Raw genomic sequence first — 20,199 nt, 5'->3', positions numbered from 1 at the left:
AACAATCGCTAAGCAATGTCACATTATGTTGGGACCAAGACTTAATTCATATTTCACCCAGAAAACAACTATTTACAACAAGAGAGACAAACACGTCATCAAACGGGTTTAATTGGTTGAGCTGAAAGAAAATCAGGACATTTCATCAACAACCATCGATGGGGTGTATACTGTAGATAGTTGGAGCCTTTAAGTTCAAACCTGCTGGACATATAAACACACATTTGTGTGTAAACAGTGATGCTTTAACTTTCACATTATCCATCTCAGATATATGGCTTTTAATTTCTCTACTTAGAAAAGTATGATTAAAAACATCAGTATATACAGAAATACATTCATATTTACATATTGCAAATGGTATGTTAATCACTTACATTATTGTTTTCTTTAAAAAATGCTTTTACAGGAGGAAGGTACATGTAATAGGACTCAGTAGCCTACCTAATACATCTTTTACACAAGCAACTTAGATGGCCTTCAGGGTTTTGTTAGTCAAATGTGATAAAACAAACTTAGAAACCTTTAAGTGACAAAAAGAATACAAACATTGTCAAACTTTTTTATAGTAGGAACACAACTGTGGAAATTTAACAAAATACTGTTTATCTACATTTACAGTGATGACTTCAACTGGTGAAAGATTTAAATGTCTCTCAAAACAGTGATGTAGTGTCCATAACACAGATACTAGGACATATTCTTGTCATGTTCTGCACTTTTGTCACTCTCCTTGGGGTTATCATGTTTACTGTCCTTTTTCTCCTCTCGCTTTTCTCTGCTTCTGCTCCTGTCTCGACGATCCCTGTCTTTGTCTTTGTCTTTGTCCCTGTCTCTTTCTCTCTCTCTCTCCCTGTCTCTATCTCTGTCCCTGCCCCGGTCTTTCCCACGGTCCCTGTCCCGGTCACGGTCACGCTCCCTGCTTCGGGATCTGTCCCGTCTTCTGTCTCGCTCTCGCTCTCGCTCACGGTCGCGTTCTCGCTCACGTTCCCGGTCCCGGTCACGGTTTCTCCCCCTGTCGCGGTCGTGGTCTCTCCTGTCAGAATCCCTGGGTCTCTCTCTTTCCCTGTCTCTCTCCCGGTCTCTCCTCTTGTCCGTGTCTTGATCCCTGTGTCGCTCTCCCTCCGTCTCCCTGTGCCTCTCACCCTCCCTCCCTCTGCTGCGCTCTCTTTCTCGGGTACGCTCCTGATCACGGTCCCTTTCTCTACCTCTATCCCACTCTCGCTCTCTGCTCCACCGCTTGCCCTGGCCCCTGTCCCATGACAGCCTGGCAGTGTGGGGGACATCCCGCTCTCTTTCCCTTCGGCGGTCCTCGGACAGACCCCTTGGTCTCTCTTCGGAGGGTTGTGAGGGAACAGTGGCAGGTTCTCTGTGTCCTCCTTCAAAGCGACTGAAGCGGTCTCCGCTGCTGGGTTCTGAGTCATCTCGGGCGGTGCTGGTCCGCCTCCTCATTTCAGGAGAGTGGCGGTGCCAGTGGTCGTCCCTGTGCAGGTCTGGACTGTGGGCTCCCATGCGACCTGGGGGACCTAAGGGAGCCTCTGGGGGAGTCGGCAATAGTGGCCCACTGTGGCGAACAGGTCTGGCCTCATCAGAGTGCCTATCCAAGCGGTACCGCTCTGATCCTCCAAAACGCTGAGACGGGTGGGGTCTATTCTCATGAGGGGGAGGACCTCTGTGCTCATCAAATGATCCTCGATGCGGTGGCGAGGAGTGTGGTCTGGAGCTCCCATACTGATTATGTGGACTGAAGTGCTGTCCACTCGTTTCGCCACTGGAAGGTGGGCCTCTTCTGTCCTCGTACTGGTTAGGTGGAGGTCCCCGGTATGCTGGACCTGGCAGGGGACCCTGATTGTCTTTAAAAACACGCAGAGAGTTTGGATTCTGGTCCAAATTTAGCTTAAAAGAGTTAGAATTGTCTTTGTTATACTGTTCTGCAGGGCCTCGAGGTTGGTCTACCATCGGTGGTTGCGCCCCATGGTCACCATACTGAGATGGCGGGGGACCCCTTGGCCCTGGGAAGTGGGACGGAGGAGGGAGTCTGTTATCAAAGTGAGCGAGAGGCGGCCCCGAGAACGGTGGAGGAGGACCTCTGTTTGCAGGGAAATTAAATGGTGGTGGAGGACCAGTGAATCTTGGTGGAGGTAAACTGTTCTGTCCATCAAAAGCAGGAGGTGGGGGAAGGCCTGGAGGGGGACCTTGCTGTCCAATATGCTGAGGGGGAATGGAGGGATCAAACATTTGAGGAGCAGGGCCTCTCTGGGCCATTGGAGGGAATGGTGGTGGTGGTCCTCTAGGTGGCAGAATATTCTGAGGAAGTTGTCCAGGAGGAGGCTGCTGCTGTGGGGGTGGCTGGGTGCCTGGCCACTGGTTCTGATAGGGAGGGTATGCAGCCGGCGGTGGGCCATATTGCTGGCTGCTGTCAGCCTGCATGGGGGGAGGACCACGTACAGGGGGAGGAACATGCATGGGTGGAGGAGGTCCCTGCATTGGAGGGGGGCCTGACATTGGAGGAAGACCTTGCATGGGTGGTGGCATAGACATCGGCGGTGGCCTCAGTAACATGTTTTGTCCCTGCATCGGATGGGGCGGGGGGAAGTTGGATGGTGGGGGGATGTCAGCTGGAGGTCTGTACTCGTTGTTGAAGCCTGAAGCTGACATGAGATGCGGCATGTGATGGGACTGAGTGTCAACCATTGCTGTGCTCTGAGTGAGTACTGGGATTGTAGAGGTAATTGTGGAGGTGTTTGCAGGCTCATTATAATAACTTTGGGTTGGTGTATCTTGACTATTCTCCTCATACTCTGAGTCCTCGCCCACTTTTAAAATACTGGCAGCATTTGGCCAAATACTGTACTTGTCCATCTCTGTTTCCGCCTTGATTGGCTCAGCTTCCTCAGTTTTCACTTCATCCTCATCCATGTAGTTCACCTCCATATCAGGTTCCATTTCCTCTCCTAACAATGGAATTGACACCTCCACCTTGTCTGGCTCCATGAAGGGTAGCATCTCGCTTTTTACTTCCTCTTGAGGCACTGATGTCTCTGGGCCTTGTGAGGAGTCTGGGAGCTCCGCAACATTAGACAGCTGAGGCTCTTGAACCGCAGGTTGTGAAGGAGTGGAATCTGGCAACAGAGCAGATATCTCCTCTTTCTCCTCGGGTTCATCAGTTGATTTCCTGCCAGCTGTAGCCTGGCGAGGATCCCTGCTCTGTCGGGGATCTCTCCTCTGGTTGATCAAGGGAGCAACCGATGAAGACTTCACTAGTTCCTCAACCTTTTTGCCAAGCTGCAGTAGTTGATTATTGGCCAAAAGGGATTTGGTAGGTTGAGTTAAGAGTGTGTCTGGAAGTGTCAATGAGGCACCAGGTGTAACTGTGGATGAGATTTGCTGCTCTCCCTGTTTCTGGAATGTCTTATCCCCAATCTGTTTAAGGCTCTCCAAGATCTTTTGTGGATCTGCTATAGACTCTATAACAGCCTTAGCTTGACCTGGTGCTGAAGTTCTGACGTCCTCAAAAATGGAGTCATCCTCTGGGTCATACGCCACATCATCACCTTCATTCGCAACCACCTCAGGTTGCTTAGAGGTTTCTGGCTTGCTTACTACTTTAACAGGCTTCTTAGGCACATTGTAGCCCCTACTGGGGTCATACTCTTCTTCCGGATCGTACGGTCGGTCATCTTCATCCTCCTCCACCTGTTTTTCTTTAGAACTCTGTGCAAACTGCCGGACAATGGGGTCTAGCATTGTAGCAGCCGGGACGGAGAGTTCCCCACCCTGATCAGACGGAGAGTTGGAAGCCTCTGAGTCCTTTTTCTTCCCAAAAAGAGTATTAAGGATGGTCTGAAGAGGAGTGGCAGTTGCTGCAGAGGAAGCAACAGAGCTGGAAGAAGATGGGGAGTCCTTGCCAGTGGTAGTGGATGTGGCTGGAGCTTTGACAGAAGATAAGAAAGAAAGGACTGAGGAGGTGGTCACAGTGCTGCTTGAGGTCTCAGAGGAGCTGAGTGGAGGTGACCCTGGAGGAGTTGTGCTGAAGGGGATTTCAAGACTCTGTCGTGAGCTTCTTTCTGCTCTAAATGAAGGAGACTGCTTTGGAAGACCACTGTCATCTGCATCTTTGGTCTGAGTCTTGGATCGTTTTTCTTCAGTTTCCAGTGGTGCACCAGCTCGCTTTCTGTCCTTCTGGCAGATCAGGAGGCCCAAGAGGAGGTTTGGACGAGCTGGTTCAAGCCCTGCAAGAAGGACAAAACAAGAGTCTCAGAAAAGATTTGCATGCAGATAGCTAGCAGATACAATGTCACAAAACAGACTGCCATTATTTATATGATGCTACAAAAGGTTTGATAAAGCATTTCTGACTTTTGTAATAAAGAAACAAAAACACAGGTGAAATGAGAGCCTTTAAAAATGTCCATGATACATACAGAAAGAACCAGAAGCCCAAAAGATGCTATCAGATATAAAAGCAAAGTTCTCCTAACTCCAAAACATATCCTTTAATACAACAAAGGTAGTGATATGATGCACGTTTCCATGTCTACAGTACGGCAAATAGTCAGTAGACAATAAATGTAATGATGAATTCAAAAACATGAGTAATAAACATGCCGACATTAGTAAATGCCAGCTACAGAGAAACATTTGTTGTCAGTGACATATAGATGTACTGCCAGATATAAGCAACCAACCACTGAAAAAATTATTTACTAAAATCTGGACTGTACCTGTAAATGGCCAAAACACAATTGCAAGACAGACTACAACAGATAGAGATCTATATTATTGTTTAATTCACAGAAATTTGATTTGGGATCTTAACCAGCGTAGTCACAAAAACATCAGACAAGTTCTGAAATTGTGCTATTTCTTCTGAATCTCCTTATGTAATTAAGAAAAAAACGTCCAATAATCTCCTTCTGACGCACAATGTGCAGGAGTAGATCTACTGATGTTTGACATCCTCAGAAATGGACAATCTGTGTACTTACCACAGCAGCAATAGCCATGTAGGTATTGTTAAAAGTGTTGTATAATCAATGGTTGAAGGTTTAGAACAAGTGCTGGTTCTTCATTAAAGAGTGCATGTTAAGAACATTTTGAGAACGTTTATTCCAGTGTTGCAGCATATTATCACATGAACACCAGTAAGGTTTAAAATAATGGACAAGTTACCTTACAGCGATTAATTAATTACACCGTTGTTCAATTATGTATGTATTTATGTATGAGCCAAGTCTTAAAAAACAAAAGGCTGAAACTGGACTCAAATAGCACCAACCTGCGATGCAAACTTCCTTTATTAGAAATGTGTGATACAAAGTCAGATACACAGCAGACAACACGGACATGCATAGAGGACTCTTCTGTGGGAGACTCAACAAGGAGTGTCAGTGCCCCCTACAGTACAAATAGTACCATGAATAAAAGCTCTCATTTCAACCTGGGTTCAAAAACAAAGTTGACACTATATACTATACTCACCACAGGACGAAGACACAAAAACAACATAATTTAACAGCTAAAATATTAAAATAAATACTTTTAGATTCATGTCACCACAAAGGTATATTGATGTATCCCTTTAAATCCTTACCTGGCCCATCAAACGGTAAGAGTTTGGAGGGTAATGGATCCTTTGAGCCCAGTGGGATGAGATAGAGGTCTTTAATGCGACGGTTGTTGTTAGCCACCACACCAAATCTTTTCCTGCTGCTAAAGTAAGAGAAAAGAGAGACATATGCCACCTCCTCTTCCTCTGTGGCTGGGTGGAAACGGATCAGACACAGTTCCTGCAAACACAGACAAAAAAAGAAAGTATGCAAATGAGGTCATTTTAAATAAAGATGTCATGCACTTTCATACAATTTATTTTTCTTTCAAACAAACCTTGGAGAGTGAGGTTTTCAGTTTCCCAACATAGTCCCACACTGTGTTTGGAGATATGCGTCCTCCAACATGAATGGTGTCTGGCAAATCCTGCATAACATTGACAAAACTAAGTATGATGCTTTTGATTAAGTGTGTGCCCAAAAGTTTTGCATTCAATAGTTACGGAAGTTTGCAAGTTTGAGCCTGCAAAATGACTAACCTCCTTCAGGTGTTCAAAGGATCCTGACACCAGATAAGCCTTGGTCACAAACTTAGCCACCGACTGCATGTTGATAATCCCTTTCCAAATCTTCTCTTGGCCGTGGAGGAAGATTGCTGTCTCACCCTCAAGAGGGGGCTCAGAGGTACTGTAAAACCAAAACCATCTCCCTTTTAGATCAAAACCCAAGTCTCATTCTCATACACAGTTCATCATATACAGGGCTATTCTTAAAGAATAGAACATACTCTACTGTAGTATCACCTGTTTAAAAATGTTACATTAATTCTCATGCAATTTTAGCACACAATATACCAAATATATTACTAACAATTCTTAGTATGCTACAAAACCCAGCTATAACGGGAAGAGATAATATATGGAACCACATTGAGCACCTTGTTTTCGTTGTTTTGGACACAGCTACTGAAGGTGGTGGAGCTGGTGGCATCGGCAGCGGCGCCTTGGGTCCGACCTCCACTGGAGCACTAACAGGAGCTTGGACTGTTTCTGCTGAGTTGTTGATGGGTTTTTCTGGGGCGGTGTAGGTGACAGTCACACCGGAGCTGTGTCTGGCCATGCGTGGGTCTCTGCGGGTGATGCTCACAGAGGACACGGTGGGTGTGACGGGTGCGGGGGCCGGAGCTGCCAGCATATTGAGGTCCTCTTGATAAAGCTGTGGCTGTGATTCTGGGACAGCTGGCTCCATGTTAGACTGGTAGGATGGAGGGATTGCATGTTGGTAGGCTATGGGGTCTTGGTGCTGGTAAGCAGTGGGGACCAGTGGCTGGCCGGCGGGAGAGACATCCCCTGACCTAGAAGAATGCAGCTCTTGTCTGGGCAGCTTAGTTTCTGGCTTCTTGGCCAGTTTGGCTTTCTTAGCTACAGGCTCATCTTCCATCTTCTGACCTAGAGGGCAAAAAAAGAAGAAAAGTTATCTGTTGTGTAATAAATCATGTTTAATCCACTGGATAAATGTAACGCCTGACACTTCATATCAGCCTCTCATTTACCTGTGCATATTTTACAGTTGAGGTCAAAGAGGTGAGTCCTGTGTTCAGAGGTGGTGTCTTTGAGCATGGTACTGAAAATGTCTGGCATGCTGCCGCCACTGTTCCCCTCGGCAGAGGGCTGAGCCGAAGCTGAAGGGGCGGAGCTAGACTCATCTTGGTCCTATGGACACAGAAAAGAAGATCTTCATCAAATCTTAGGTGAACTGGAACAGGTGAACCTTTACATAACAGCCGCAATTCTGGATTCTTATAATGCACACTGTATTTTGTGCAAGGTAGTGCAAGTAGGTTAAACGCATAGTAATTATGAAGAAAGACAAAGCTTCAGAAATTAAGAAATTGCATTCAAGAACAGGACAGTTAGCAAGATAACAAACCTGCGATATCTTCGCTATGGTCTTTACTTTGCAAGATTTGAACGGTTTGTGTACTAAGGTCGTGCAAAGGTGAAAAGAAAAGTGTGAAAGCTAAAGAAAGACAGCATGCTAGCACTTACTGCAGCAGAGGCCATGCGAGTAGATGAAGTGGTGGTAGAGATACATACATCTGCATCAGATGTTGGTGGAGCATCCTCCATATCAAAGCTATGTGAGCCAGAGTCATGCCTGTTGCCCAGTTTGGACTGCCCCGAATGGGTCCTTGAACTGGGAGACTGGGCCTGCAGGAGAGAACCATAGACAATGTAGCCATTTTTCATTCTGTAGAACAGTCTGTTTTATTACAAACTCAGTGTTTTCGTTAAAGGGAATTTACCTCAGGAGCATCGGGCTTCCTCCACTCAGATATCTCTTTGGAAAGCAACTCTTCAGCACTTAGTCTCACCAGTCTGAAGGGACTAACCTCACCGCCCACCACCCTGTAGAACAAGCCCTGAGACAAACATACCACACAATATTTAACATCTCAACATGAGGGACAATAAGTAGCTTTACATATAGAACTTGGCTGTAAATGTAAGCATTAGCATGTTTATGTTGACTCACTTTGTTTTTAGGGTCTTTCAGGTTGAACATGAGGGACCTGTATTTGTTCTTGTACTTGCTGTCAGTGCTAAGGCAGAGGTTAAACATTTCCTTTTCAATGGCAACTGCCAGCCTTCCCACCTCACTCTCAGTCATTTTCAGGTCATCACTGTCGCTCACCCTGGTGTCAAGGAACACAGCAACTATTAGTGCTTGTTGTATTTTACAAACAAAAGTATTCTCAACTGGGTTCTGTCGGACTCTTACCTCTTATAGAGGATGTCTGTCAGCGAGCGACGGATGTTCTGTCTCATCTGATTGTTGGGTGGAGGTGGCATGGGGGACACAGGGGGCGCTGAAGCAGCTGGATGTGGGGGTCTGGAGGAAGAGGAGTGGCTGGAGGGAGCTGAAGAAACTGGAGACGATGGAACTCTGGAGGATGAGGAGGACTGACTGTGGGATGGAGCATCCTTTTGTTGTGGCTGCTTCTTAGGAATGGTAAAGTTGGACTTTGTGACTCTCAGCGCTCCCGTGACGTGGATCGGACCTGGAGGGAAGGGAGACGGGGTATGGACGGGTGACCGGCCTGGTTTCTTGGACTTTGCTGCGGTTTTACTCAGGGGTGTGGCAGGTTTTTTGGACGCCTTTGAGTTGGTAGTCTGAAGAGAAGGCTTCTTGCCTTTTGGGGAAACCTTGGCTGCTTTAGTGACCGGGGCCTTCTTGTTTCCTTTGACTGGTGTTGCTGACGAAGGTTTCTCAGGTGCCGGGACTGGTTCCTTCTCTTTCTGCTCCTTTTCGCTCTGCTTCTCTTCTTTTGGGGGGGCTGGAATCCAAAAACAAGATCAAACATTTTAAAATATGCTGGCATTTACCTTATTGTGTGATAGTACATTACACTGCAAATAAAGAAAAGAAAAGAAAATTTTAAAAAAATCAAATCAGAAAATGAAACAAAATCAGATTTATAATAAAACCTTCCCTCAACTGATCCAAAAATGAATGTCATTTACATTGTTATTTGTGTGGACACACATTAAAATAAACATTCTGGAATAAACACGAAGTTGACAACTGGGCTAATTAAAAGGCCCCTCTTTATTTGTGGCAGTGGATGGCAGATACAGTGTGCTGTTTATGCAGAAATAAGTATTTTCTTCCCAAACATTATTTGGTGGCAATGATCTTCGAGAAGAGTATACAAGTACCTCCCCCATAAGACAGCTCAGTACCTATAAATCTGCACAGGAGCAAAGGAAGTGATGCACTTGAGTCTTGTGTAAACTCTTACTGTAAACTTACTATCAGCAATTAGTGCAAAGCAAAGTCTACAACAACCAGATTCTCTCACTTCAAGTGACAGACAAGCAACATCAACCAGTTATTCACTGGCTAAAATGTTGTTAAACCCACTTGTTTCCGTGCCTACTAAAGCATAAATGATCCATAGAATTGCATGCATGGAATATGTGGGTTAGAATAAAAAGAAAATGAGTTCATAACTTACTCATTCTTAAACTGTAAATTTAAAGATTAATTCATATTCATGAGCACAGCTACAAACTCTACCCACTATCACAAGTTGATGAGGTAATGAGCTCTGACCTCATAAGTAACTAGACCCAATTCCTATTAATGGCTGTCATTTGAATAAATGATGCAGGTACACATACTACATCCCTTAAAAACTTTTCACTTCACAAACATATAAAGAAAAGTATATTAACCAATTTGCACCGAAATTTATATTTCAATGCACACTTGTCAAAACTCTTTTCAAACCGTCATCTGCTGATGCTACTGTGTCATATATTGTGTCCATGTAGCATGCTACAAGCCAGCGTGCCATGCAGGTTAGAAGCATTAACCCCACCTCTGGACAGGAGAGGCAAAACTTATGCACCTACTAAGATGTATAAACCACAATAATATTGTGCAGAGCAACAGTATTGAGACCAAAAGCAACCAAAGTCAACCATCTTCTGAAGATATGTTGTCTCACCAATCAAAGTATCACTCAGCATAATATGGACTATGAAAGGACAAATCAATGAGCCATAATATCCTATTAATCACAACAATCATCATACTGATCTCCTGACCTCAAGATGATGCATTGACTTCAGATTAACACTTACTATCAATTAAGATCATTCTAGTGCCTTCAATGACCTCTTATAAAAGTTAAATAAACTAAAATGTCCACATTTCATAGCAACAATCATTCTCCTCAATATATATCAGATCTCATCAGGTGCTAAATGTGTGTGTAAAGCGTTGAGCGAGGGTCTCCCTCTTCTGCATCAGGTCTTCAGCCTTCATCTTCTGATGTGGCCGTTCAGAACTTCACTGCATTGTCTTCAGGTGGTCTGGTCTCGGTGGCACGGCTTCTTTCCCTTCTCTGGCTGTTCACCATCTGGGGGCTCTTGAGTGTCACATCTCCACAGTGTGTGTAGATTTATCAGATGCATACGCTTGTTTGAGCTGAACTGGTCAGGACATCCTACAGCAAGCCAACACTGCTCACATAATCAATCGAGGCATCCTAAAATCTGTTATATCACCTTTTATTTTAAAGCCAGTTCCCCACTAAATAGTGAGGCATCATATTCAATATGAATAAAAAAACAACAACTTTGAAACAAGTCAGCCTGTTAAAAACAAAATGAACGGTAGAAAAAAAAAACCTTGGTGGTGCTTGAAGTCATCAGCTCAATATGAGCCATGTTAGCTTCATCAGTCCACATTAACATGGGGAAATTCTGAGGTACCTACCTGCTGGAGAAAGGGAGGGGAAGGACCTTTTTTATGGGTCCAGCAGCTGAGTTGATGAACCCAGGAGACACTTAAACACGTAATTTGAAATCTCACTCACTCACTCACTCACACACATTCACTCACACACATCTGATGGTAAAGCATCATAATCGGCTCAGTGCTCTGAAGTTGAGATTATTGCCCTCCTTTCCTCTCTACCACATGTGCCTTTATAGGTTTTCATCACCCCTGCAGTTTAACTAGGAGGTACTCCAGCGATTTAGAATTGCACTCCCAAAAAGTTGAGAGACTTAACAGTCATATTAAAAAAAGAATGTTCAAGATTGATGCAACAGAAGCCGAGGTATCCCGACTTCTCATGCGTAGTAGATCCAGAAAAAACCCTGCTGGATCCTACATTTCCCATAATACATAAGCATCATGTTAGAGCCTATATCTTTCAGCCTACTGCCTTCAGCTTGTAACGCAAGCTTTCTGTTAAGAATTGAAAGTCTTCAAAGCCCAAGCTGAAATAACCTTGGTGATGTCATCAGAATGACTTTGCAAAGCTCTTCCCGAGCCACAGAAGACATTATACAACTGTGTTCACAGGCTTAGTACGCCCACCTTGACTAATAAAATTATCTTGATGAGTGCCATCTGTGGAGTGCCCCTTTCAAAATAAATATATTCTGGATTATTCAATACTTACCCAACGCCACAAATAACACTTACCTTTTCCACAGCTGCCAACATTTCACTGAGTAACAAAACCTTTACATTATCAAAATAACACTTCAAATCATTAAGTCTAGCATACAGCTGAGTTCATCTCCAGAGCACTCATGTTCTTCCCCAAACGTACGGATCGTTTCTAAATGATGTTAGCATGGCAGGAACCACATTTATAATGGGAAAAACAACAATGTGGTTTTAAAAACAGCCCAAGACCTTCAAAGAGATACATACACTTTTTGTTTAACACTGTTGGTGATATGGGTGTAGTCTTTTCTGGTGTTACTGCAATGTAATTATGGTCGCTGGACCAGGATGCAGTGGCTGGCGGGGGTGGGTGTTCCTCAGCATGCTCATCTTCGTCATCCTCATCTAGATCGGGGCTGTAGTCTTCCTCGCTGTCTGACTCCTCCCGGGTCTTCTTCTGCGTCTTCTTCCAACCAGCGCCGCTCTTCTGGGTGGACGGGGAAGAAACAGGCCTTTTAGTGACAGCTCTCAGCGAGCATAGTTGGATTAACTAAAAACAGTAAGGTTTTATTTTAGCCATGTTGGATTCTAAAAATAGATTCCCTCTACAAAACACTGCTAAGTGCCAGGAAAATCTGCCCTTGGTTAACTCTTACAAAAGTGTTCTCTCTTTTTTTTCCATTTTTGTCCTTTCTAACCACCGTACACATAATGTGCCTAGTACATTAATAGCATTTCTGCTTACTCAAAGCTCTGGACTGGCAGCCCCGTTGCTCTATAGCATCCCAGCTTCTGTAAACCTGGGCATATTTCTGTGAAATACTTTTGGCAAGTACATTACTGGTCTAGGCTAGTGAGCCATTAAGTTCTTAAAAAGTGGGCCCGGTATAACAAAGCAAGTTCAACATTGTCAGGCTTTTAACCCGCTCCCTGGCCCTTGGAAGGTTCAACCTCACACAGGCCCATTTGAGAAATAAGCCCTCAGCATTTTTTAATCTAGTTATGAAAGCACATGAAGTAGGCAGCGGTTGTAACAAATTTTAACAAATCACTTCTAACAGCAACACATGAGAAGTTGAGCATTTAACACCAGGGTAAGACCACTGACTCCTGTGGGGAATTTTCATTATTGCAGAGGCAAAATTAGGTTAGCAAAACACAAGCACAAAAATCAAACCATACAAAACAATGACAGTAAAAGAAAGAATACCGTTCAGGCTGTTCTATACTGTTGACATTTCTAAGCCTATAGTTAACTCCTCTATAATGTCCCTAATATGACATAAATATGAATTATACAGGACATCAGAAATGCAGATAATGTGACTGCATGAAAACGTGCATAACAACTGTAAACAAAATGCACTGCAGGTAAAGTGTTAGGAGCCATATTCATTTAGATATTCTTTTGTTAAATAAGCTGCCATTGTTTGAGTGCACTGGGGAAATGATCAACTTATACAACCCTCCCTCTAGAACATTCTCTAGGGCTGGAGATTACCAGCAGCCTTATTGGGCTACAACATAGTATTTCTTTCACTGATATAATAAATTACCTTGTAAAGCAAAACAAATCATTCTGGGCGTATAAATGCATTGCTTGACGGCTTGAAATACTTGTCACACTAATCTGCATGCAGTGCTTTTGTCCAGTTAAGGATCCAGTGGGAATGATGACTCCCTTGTTTCCATGACCCGACTGGTCTGTAGACGGGTCACTGAACCTACTCCACTGCAGGTTACCACTGTGATCTGCTCCTGTTAAATGTGAGTCCGTTGCTAACCAACTAAATTTGCTTTTTGCTTTAACATCAAAACGTGCCGACTTTAGAAATTAGCAGCTGCCAGTTACATTTGTTAAGCAATTCCACTTCCGAGTACTACTTTAGAGCAACAACAATGCTTTCTAAACCGTTTTAAATCAGCAAGATTTGATTTTAAATGATATATTTAATGATATATAGTGACATTGTTAAAATGATCAGGGTGCAGCGACAGCAAGAAAACGTGACACTGCCAAGGTAAATCTTTTTCTCAATCCCACATATGCTTGTAATACCACTTGAGTGTGTTATTAGGTAATAGTTGTTCCATACATATGAATGAATATGTAATCTACTCAAGGATTCAATGCCCAACAACACAATCAATAAGCCCTTCAGCGAACAACACAATGCACTTTAAGAAACTATTACTCAAATGTGATAAAGACATGAGATTGTTTGGCAGTCATACACAACTTCTAAGAAAGTACATTCCACTGCCATCACTGATATTATAACTAGAATATTACGTCTGCTACCCTGCACAGCTTTTCACATTAGGTGAAGCATTAACATTTTTGCTGACAGGTAAAGGGTGTTATTTCTAGTGGTCCGAGTTACCTTTGGTGTAGACTTGGTTTTCTGGGCCCTCGCCTTCTCCTTCTGCTTGGGCTCTTTGACGTCAGTGATGGACTTCATGGTCGCAGCGGCGTGCCTCAGGATACAGTCGTTGCCACAGTACACAGAGTCTGGCTGGGCGTTATTCTCACAGCCAGGACCGATACACTTAGGAAGGGAAGACTCCTCCACAGCCTTCTTCCCGGCCTCCTCTGGCACGTCCGCTGACGTTTTCACCTCCACGTTTGACGCCACTTTCTGCTCTGTGTCTGGGAGTGCTTTCTGCTGTGCTGTGGGGGCCGCCTTCTTTTCCCCGGTCAGTGCAGATTTGTGGTCTGCTTTTGGTTCAGCTGGCTGCTGTAAAGTCTGCTTCAAGTCAGTACATAATACAATTAACAGCTGATGACAAGCAATGCAATATCAGCTTTCTGAATTAACTACTCATTTTATTTATAGCAACAAAAATTGTGTACTATGTTTTGCAGAACGACTTTTAGCTTCAAGTTGTAGTAGCATGCCTGATGCTATGCCATCTGTTTGTCTCCAAAGATTTATCTGGAGCCACTTTTTGGGTCCTAATGTGCATTCTCTAAAAACACCCATTCAGACTCAAAAGACAGTAACAGTTGAAGTCATGGGCACTGCACTCTAATCACAGCTAAATAACAACAATTTCCATTTTTCCCACACATTTAAATATTTGACAGTGACTGTAGTGAGATGGCTTTCAAGTATGAACTCTTTATAGCACTAAATAGTTGAGTGTGGCATCATAGTAACTTTGAAACAAATGTTATCAGGACAATACTTGACATGCACTATGACAAAGTATTGGGAGACAGAACAATAGGCACAGCAACTCAGACAATGATTTAATAGCTGGGCTAATAATCATTAATTAATTCAAAGTTGAGATCAGCTGTAACCTACCGGCTGAAAGATCTTTATCTTCTTTTTCCCAGTTGGATTAGTAGCTTTCTCTATCCTGCCTTTGATGCCCTGGTCCTCTGCTACCTTCTCTTCAGTTCCAGCAGATGTAGAGGACGGAGGTGCTGTCCCAGCCTGAACAGCTGACTGACTGGCGTCTGCTCCGCTGGTTTTCTCAGCAGTTGCAGAAGAGGTAAGGGCAGCGAGACCAGAAGTTGAAGGAGCAACGTCAACTTTGAGCTTTCCGATATCTGCGCTGGTAGAGAGGATGGATGTGGCGGGTCTAACCACCTGGTTTTTCTTAGCGGTGCAATTTGGGCAGATGTAGTCTTCCCCATTTCTCTCCATCAGGCGCCCGCGGGCCTCTGTGATGCCCACGCAGTCTCCGTGGAACCACTCCTCGCAGCGGTCACAGCAGATCATGAACCTAGTGTGCAAAGGACATTTATAGTGTCAACTTTCTTTTAAATAATGTTCAAGAAAAACTCTGTCTGGCTTTCCTCATACTTTCGAGCAGAGCCCGACTACAACATGACAATGAGGAATCAGAGAGTGGTTGTAGCTACTAGCCTAGACAAAGAGAGCACATTTCATTTTTACATATATATTTACATATAGCCCAAAAGAGCAAGTGGTAATATGCTCATTAAAATGTACGATGGACTTCATTATTAACACTTTAAGTAGACACTGCAGTCATTGTGATCCCAATAATAGCAACAATGGATAAAAAAATATAGATAACAAATTACCGTTTGTTGTGTTTCTGGCGACAGATGCAGTAAAGTGCATTGGGGTCGTAACCTCCATCGTCAGAATCAACGGAAGATGAAGACGAAGACGTCGAAGAGTCATTCTCATCGTCGTCGTCGTCGTCATCATCGTCTTCGTCGTCGTCCTCATCACGATTCTCATCGTCATTGTCGTTTTGTGTCTGGGCCTTGCGTGTCTTTTCAGAAGCTGGGGTTGCTTTGGGCTTGGTGTCACTCTTGACAGCAGTGGTGGCAGGAGCAGAAGCTTTAACGGACGTAGTGTTTTTATTGACTACCTTCTTTTTATTTATGTAAGTTCTTATTGGACCTCGTTTTACCAGCATTGCTGCAGGCTTGTCTGCGCCGTCTTCATCAGTCTCTTTGTCGGTCTCCTTCTCCGTTTCCATGCTGTCATTTTTATCTCCATGTTCGTTCTTCTCCTCAACACCCATGTTTTCAGAGTCCTGCTCTGGCTGAGGCTGTACTGTATTAGTGCTCCCTACATCTTCAGGACTGGGACAACTTGTTTCGTCTTTTTTTTCTGGTAACTGGTCCTTAATGGCAGCATCTCTGCTGTCCTCTTCGTTCTCAGAGCTTCCCTCATCTTTGACCGTCACTCTGCCGCCTCGTTGGGCCTGTCTGCCACCTCTGGTTTTCCGTTGGGTCTGTTTCTTTGCGCCACTTCTCGTCAGCCTCTCTGGGGACTCTACCTTGTCCTCTACAGCCCTGGTGTCAGCGTTACCGTCAAAGCTGGCCTCTGAGGCAGTCTCTGCATCAGTAGGTGTTTGGGAAGGAGGATCTCCACTTTCTAGACTGGGAGGGGCGCTCCTTCTTGACCCCCTTTTGGCAGTCAAGAGGAATTCCTCTAGTTTGTCAGTACGCTTAGACTGCCTGCCACTGCGACGTACAGGACAGCGGTTTTCAGGGCTGTTGGTTGCTGCCTCCACTGGCATCTCTCTCTTTGCAACAGTGGACCGTCGGAAAGCCCAAGTCTTCTTTACTTCGCTGCCAGCCCTTGAAGATTTATCTGGCTCCTCTAATGTCTCTTTGGCCACATTCTCGCTTTCAGTTTGAAACTGTTCTATATGCTCACTATCCCCTTCTCCAAAACCTGTGAACAGACGATCAAAGAAAGCTGTGGGCAAAAATGATGGCATGCAACCACCAGTAACACATAGCTAAGAAACTGATTGTTTTGTGATCAAGCATACTGTACAAATGAATTAAAACAAATTTGAATATGATTGTTAGACTTGGTTATGACCCTTGCTTACCCTACATTTTCACCCACATTTTAANATAGAACCTGACACAACAACTGGTATTACGACAACGTAACGTATTATTATGAAGGAAAAAAAGCTCATCCAAGGTACCTTGAGAGCAGCTATCCATACGGTCCTGGCTCTGCTCTGGCTCAGGAGCTAGAGAGAGCTCAGGGCTCACATTCTCCTCCATAGATGATGGAGTCAATCACTACTTTCAAACTACAGAAGAGCACAAGAGACCAGCTATGAGTCACTCTTTTCAGGTAATAATATGACATATACTGAAAGCCACCTGGTATTTATTCCTTAGGCAGCGCTGCCATATTTGTGACTTATAGCATTATTGCTCCAAAATACTGTTACAAATATAACACTTACGTTTATTTGCATACGTACAAATTCAACAATCTTTTGTAATGGCAGCTCTATTGAAAGTATGCAATGATGTAAATTTTTCACATGATACCACTACCATCACAGTGTAGCCAAACAACCTCATTATGGCTGCTACAAATGGGGACAGATGCAATAATGAGAGGAACACAAACACGTATCTTGAAATCATAAAAGCCATATGTATCAACAATGATGTGTTCGACATATCGGTCAATATTAGCTTCATGCAATAAATCATATTGGTGTATATGTTGAATAATTAGCAACAAGAAATTGCAGTACAGAAATGCCAAACTAGGCTTTAACTAGAGTTCATTTGGAAACGGTGTCTAGTTTATCCACCAGGAAGAAATAAGAAGTTGATTTGTAACTAAATGTCCCACTCTGTACATAACTTATTCACAATTCTGTAAAAGGAATAAAATACGTCTTTTTCAGATATTTTTTTTTTAACTGCCAAATTTTGATCCATCAATAGCAGCATGTAGACATTCAAATATGGATGCGTTTACTGACACAACTACATACTGTATACGTGTGTCCAGAACCAAGAGAGTAAGCCATCACACTTTACATTGATCAGCCTAATCAAAATCAAAAGTAAGATTATTGTTTTATCTGTTAGCTTTTTATATTTAGCAGTATTTTCCATAAGAATGCATGATGACAGATGCTGAGTGTAGCATGTTTGCTACTCAGGGTGACGGAAAGTGGGAACATCATATACATAACCTCTATAGTCTAATGCTGCAATTTAATATATATTTAATATATGAATAGTAACTACTTTAGTAGAATATTACAATATAAATCGTACATGTTCTAACTTAAAATGACAGATGTAATGTTTGCTATTTGAATAATTTGGAATTTAATTTATTGGGATGAAAACTAAAAAACTATGTTATATAAGAGTCAGGACATTTTAGGCACTCACAGGTTGTTATGGCCTAAGGCAATAAAGAAATGGTTTATGTTGATTTAGTGTGCTAAATCTTTGTTAAATCGTTCTGCAAATGATAATTAACAAACCTGCACTACACTCAAGATTCTCCGGGGACAAAATTGCTATTCTCTAACGTAAGAGCAGGTAATGAAAACAGCCAATGTCTGTACCTGCAGTTCAGCAGTGATGCGTAACAGAATGCTTCTTCAAACTAAACAAAGGCTTCGCAGCAGTAATCATCGATCCTGGTACATGGATAAAGGGATCTGTCAGATAGAGAAAAACACAAGTCAGGGTCAAAGTGCAACAACGGTGAGGATTTGTTTGGATAATACAAACAACACTAAGTAGGGTATTTATCATTTGCCCAAGTGCTCAGTTGAAACGTTAAATTGATGGTTTAATAAGGCACAATGATGACTCTGCTGCGTTATTCAAAGTCACAGCAAATGGATAATAGAGCCAAATATGAAGGAGGGAACTGCTGACAATTCACAGTGAGGGAGAAACCTTTAAGAATAATGTAACTCATTGAGTAGTTGAATGCATCTCTAGGAAATGGCATCCATAATGAATCCATAATCACTGTATCTGCTTCAGCGCAACACCGGATAAAAAATCCAACCCAAGACTGAAAGTGATTAAACAGGATCCATCCAATGGTGCGCCTGTGGTCACGACTACGTGCCACGTGAGTTTGGGGAGGGGGAGGGGGGCTGTTGCTATGAAAGGTGGGAGGGGCCCGGGACGAAGATCAAATACATATAATCACACATTCAGACAAAGCGATACAATAACCTTCCTGACACGTTAGCAGTGATGCTTTACTTGTAATAACGTTACACATACTGGAGGTCCAGTAGCTGCTGCTCGGGGCCTCTATGCAGTGACGACATACCGCTTTAATCCCAATCTCAACCCGGCATCAGTTCGCGTGTATACGGTCATGTGCTGTAAATGAGTATGGATCAAGTGGGAATATACAGGAGAAATCAGACAAACAGCTACGACACGAAGGATGCACACCCGACACCAATGATGGCCGCTGAGAAAACCTTCTGCCAAACCCGCAACGTTACGCTATCGAAACACCATAGTGATATAAAGTGTGTTGCATTACTGCGTGGGGCTCACCCGGTAACGCCCTGTGTAACGTTAAGCACATCGTTGCATGTTCTTCCGTCCGCTACCGTCTCGTTTCACAACGAGGCACCGAGCGGTGTGAAACGTGCACTTGTAGCTAAGTTAGCAGGCTTGGCTAACGCTGTTAGCCACCACGAGCACGGCTAGGCTAACGACACAGTCAACCTGTAGCTGGTAGACATTTAGGTAGCCCCTGAAACCTAAACACGTAACTACCCAACACTGAACAATGAGAGACATTCATTTTGTAGCAGTAGCCATGTCTAACTGAGCAGAGTCAAATGTAACCGCGTCGTTTGTACACACGTTAACGTTAGAGCTAACGTCAGGAGCATCTATTCAGCGGTGCCTCGAGTACAACCGAGACACGGTAGCATCCCACAAACAACTAAAGTACACTTCAATACTAATATTTTCATTTGTTGCATTCTACCCACCTACGCGCTAGAAATACCGATGATATGCCCTCGCTCTTCGGTCAATCCTCCATTTTCCATTCCCGCTGGAGCTAGCGTTAACTGACTGCGGCAGATGGCTGACGGTTTACACAATACCCCCAGTGTGTCTACAGCGCCCCCACTGGTCAGGAGGAAAACTGAGCAGACACAGGCAATAATGCTGGGGTTGTTTGGCCTGTGGGCAGCCTTATACGGTTTTTAGTTCACAGTTGACTCGTTTGTTTTCGCATTTTAACGTAGTATTATACTGTGCAGTAGTAAGAGATTGTAGTTGTGAGATGAAGAAATCTTGACTTTTATCTGACTTGTTCTTCTGCATTTGATACAACATTGCAGAATTTTGACCTCGGACAAGTCTGTATTTAAAGTCCTAATAAACCTCTTTTTCAGGACCTCTGATGTATGGAGT

At 43.6% G+C, this 20,199-nt stretch overlaps 1 protein-coding gene across 6 annotated transcripts; it reads right to left on the bottom strand.

The window, feature by feature from the left end:
- Nucleotides 1-93: 93 nt before the first annotated feature.
- On the bottom strand, nt 94-19,902 carry dido1 (death inducer-obliterator 1). 6 transcript variants are annotated; one of them, XM_035662549.1, is made up of 17 exons: nt 19,770-19,902; nt 18,360-18,455; nt 16,956-17,066; nt 15,580-16,690; nt 14,831-15,254; nt 13,904-14,269; nt 11,787-12,006; nt 8,331-8,886; nt 8,085-8,244; nt 7,855-7,971; nt 7,598-7,759; nt 7,102-7,261; nt 6,487-6,997; nt 6,089-6,236; nt 5,887-5,976; nt 5,594-5,789; nt 94-4,232 (listed from the first exon to the last, which is right to left on the bottom strand). In XM_035662549.1, the coding sequence occupies exons 3-17, from the start codon at nt 17,035-17,037 to the stop codon at nt 691-693; spliced, it is 7,845 nt and encodes a 2,614-aa protein (XP_035518442.1). In that variant the 5' UTR covers nt 17,038-17,066; nt 18,360-18,455; nt 19,770-19,902; the 3' UTR covers nt 94-690. The 6 variants fall into 6 exon arrangements, with proteins under 6 accessions (XP_035518442.1, XP_035518446.1, XP_035518444.1 ...); XM_035662553.1 differs by having other exon boundaries at nt 7,646-7,759; XM_035662551.1 differs by having other exon boundaries at nt 11,787-12,003.
- Between the last annotated feature and the right edge of the window lie 297 nt (nt 19,903-20,199).

Source organism: Morone saxatilis, unplaced genomic scaffold (genome assembly GCF_004916995.1).
Source record: "Morone saxatilis isolate NCDOM2014 unplaced genomic scaffold, NCSU_SB_2.0 Contig18, whole genome shotgun sequence".
In the NCBI taxonomy this organism is placed as follows: Eukaryota; Metazoa; Chordata; class Actinopteri; family Moronidae; genus Morone; species Morone saxatilis.
Note: the sequence above shows the minus strand (reverse complement) of the source record. Positions and strands in the feature narration are given on the sequence as shown.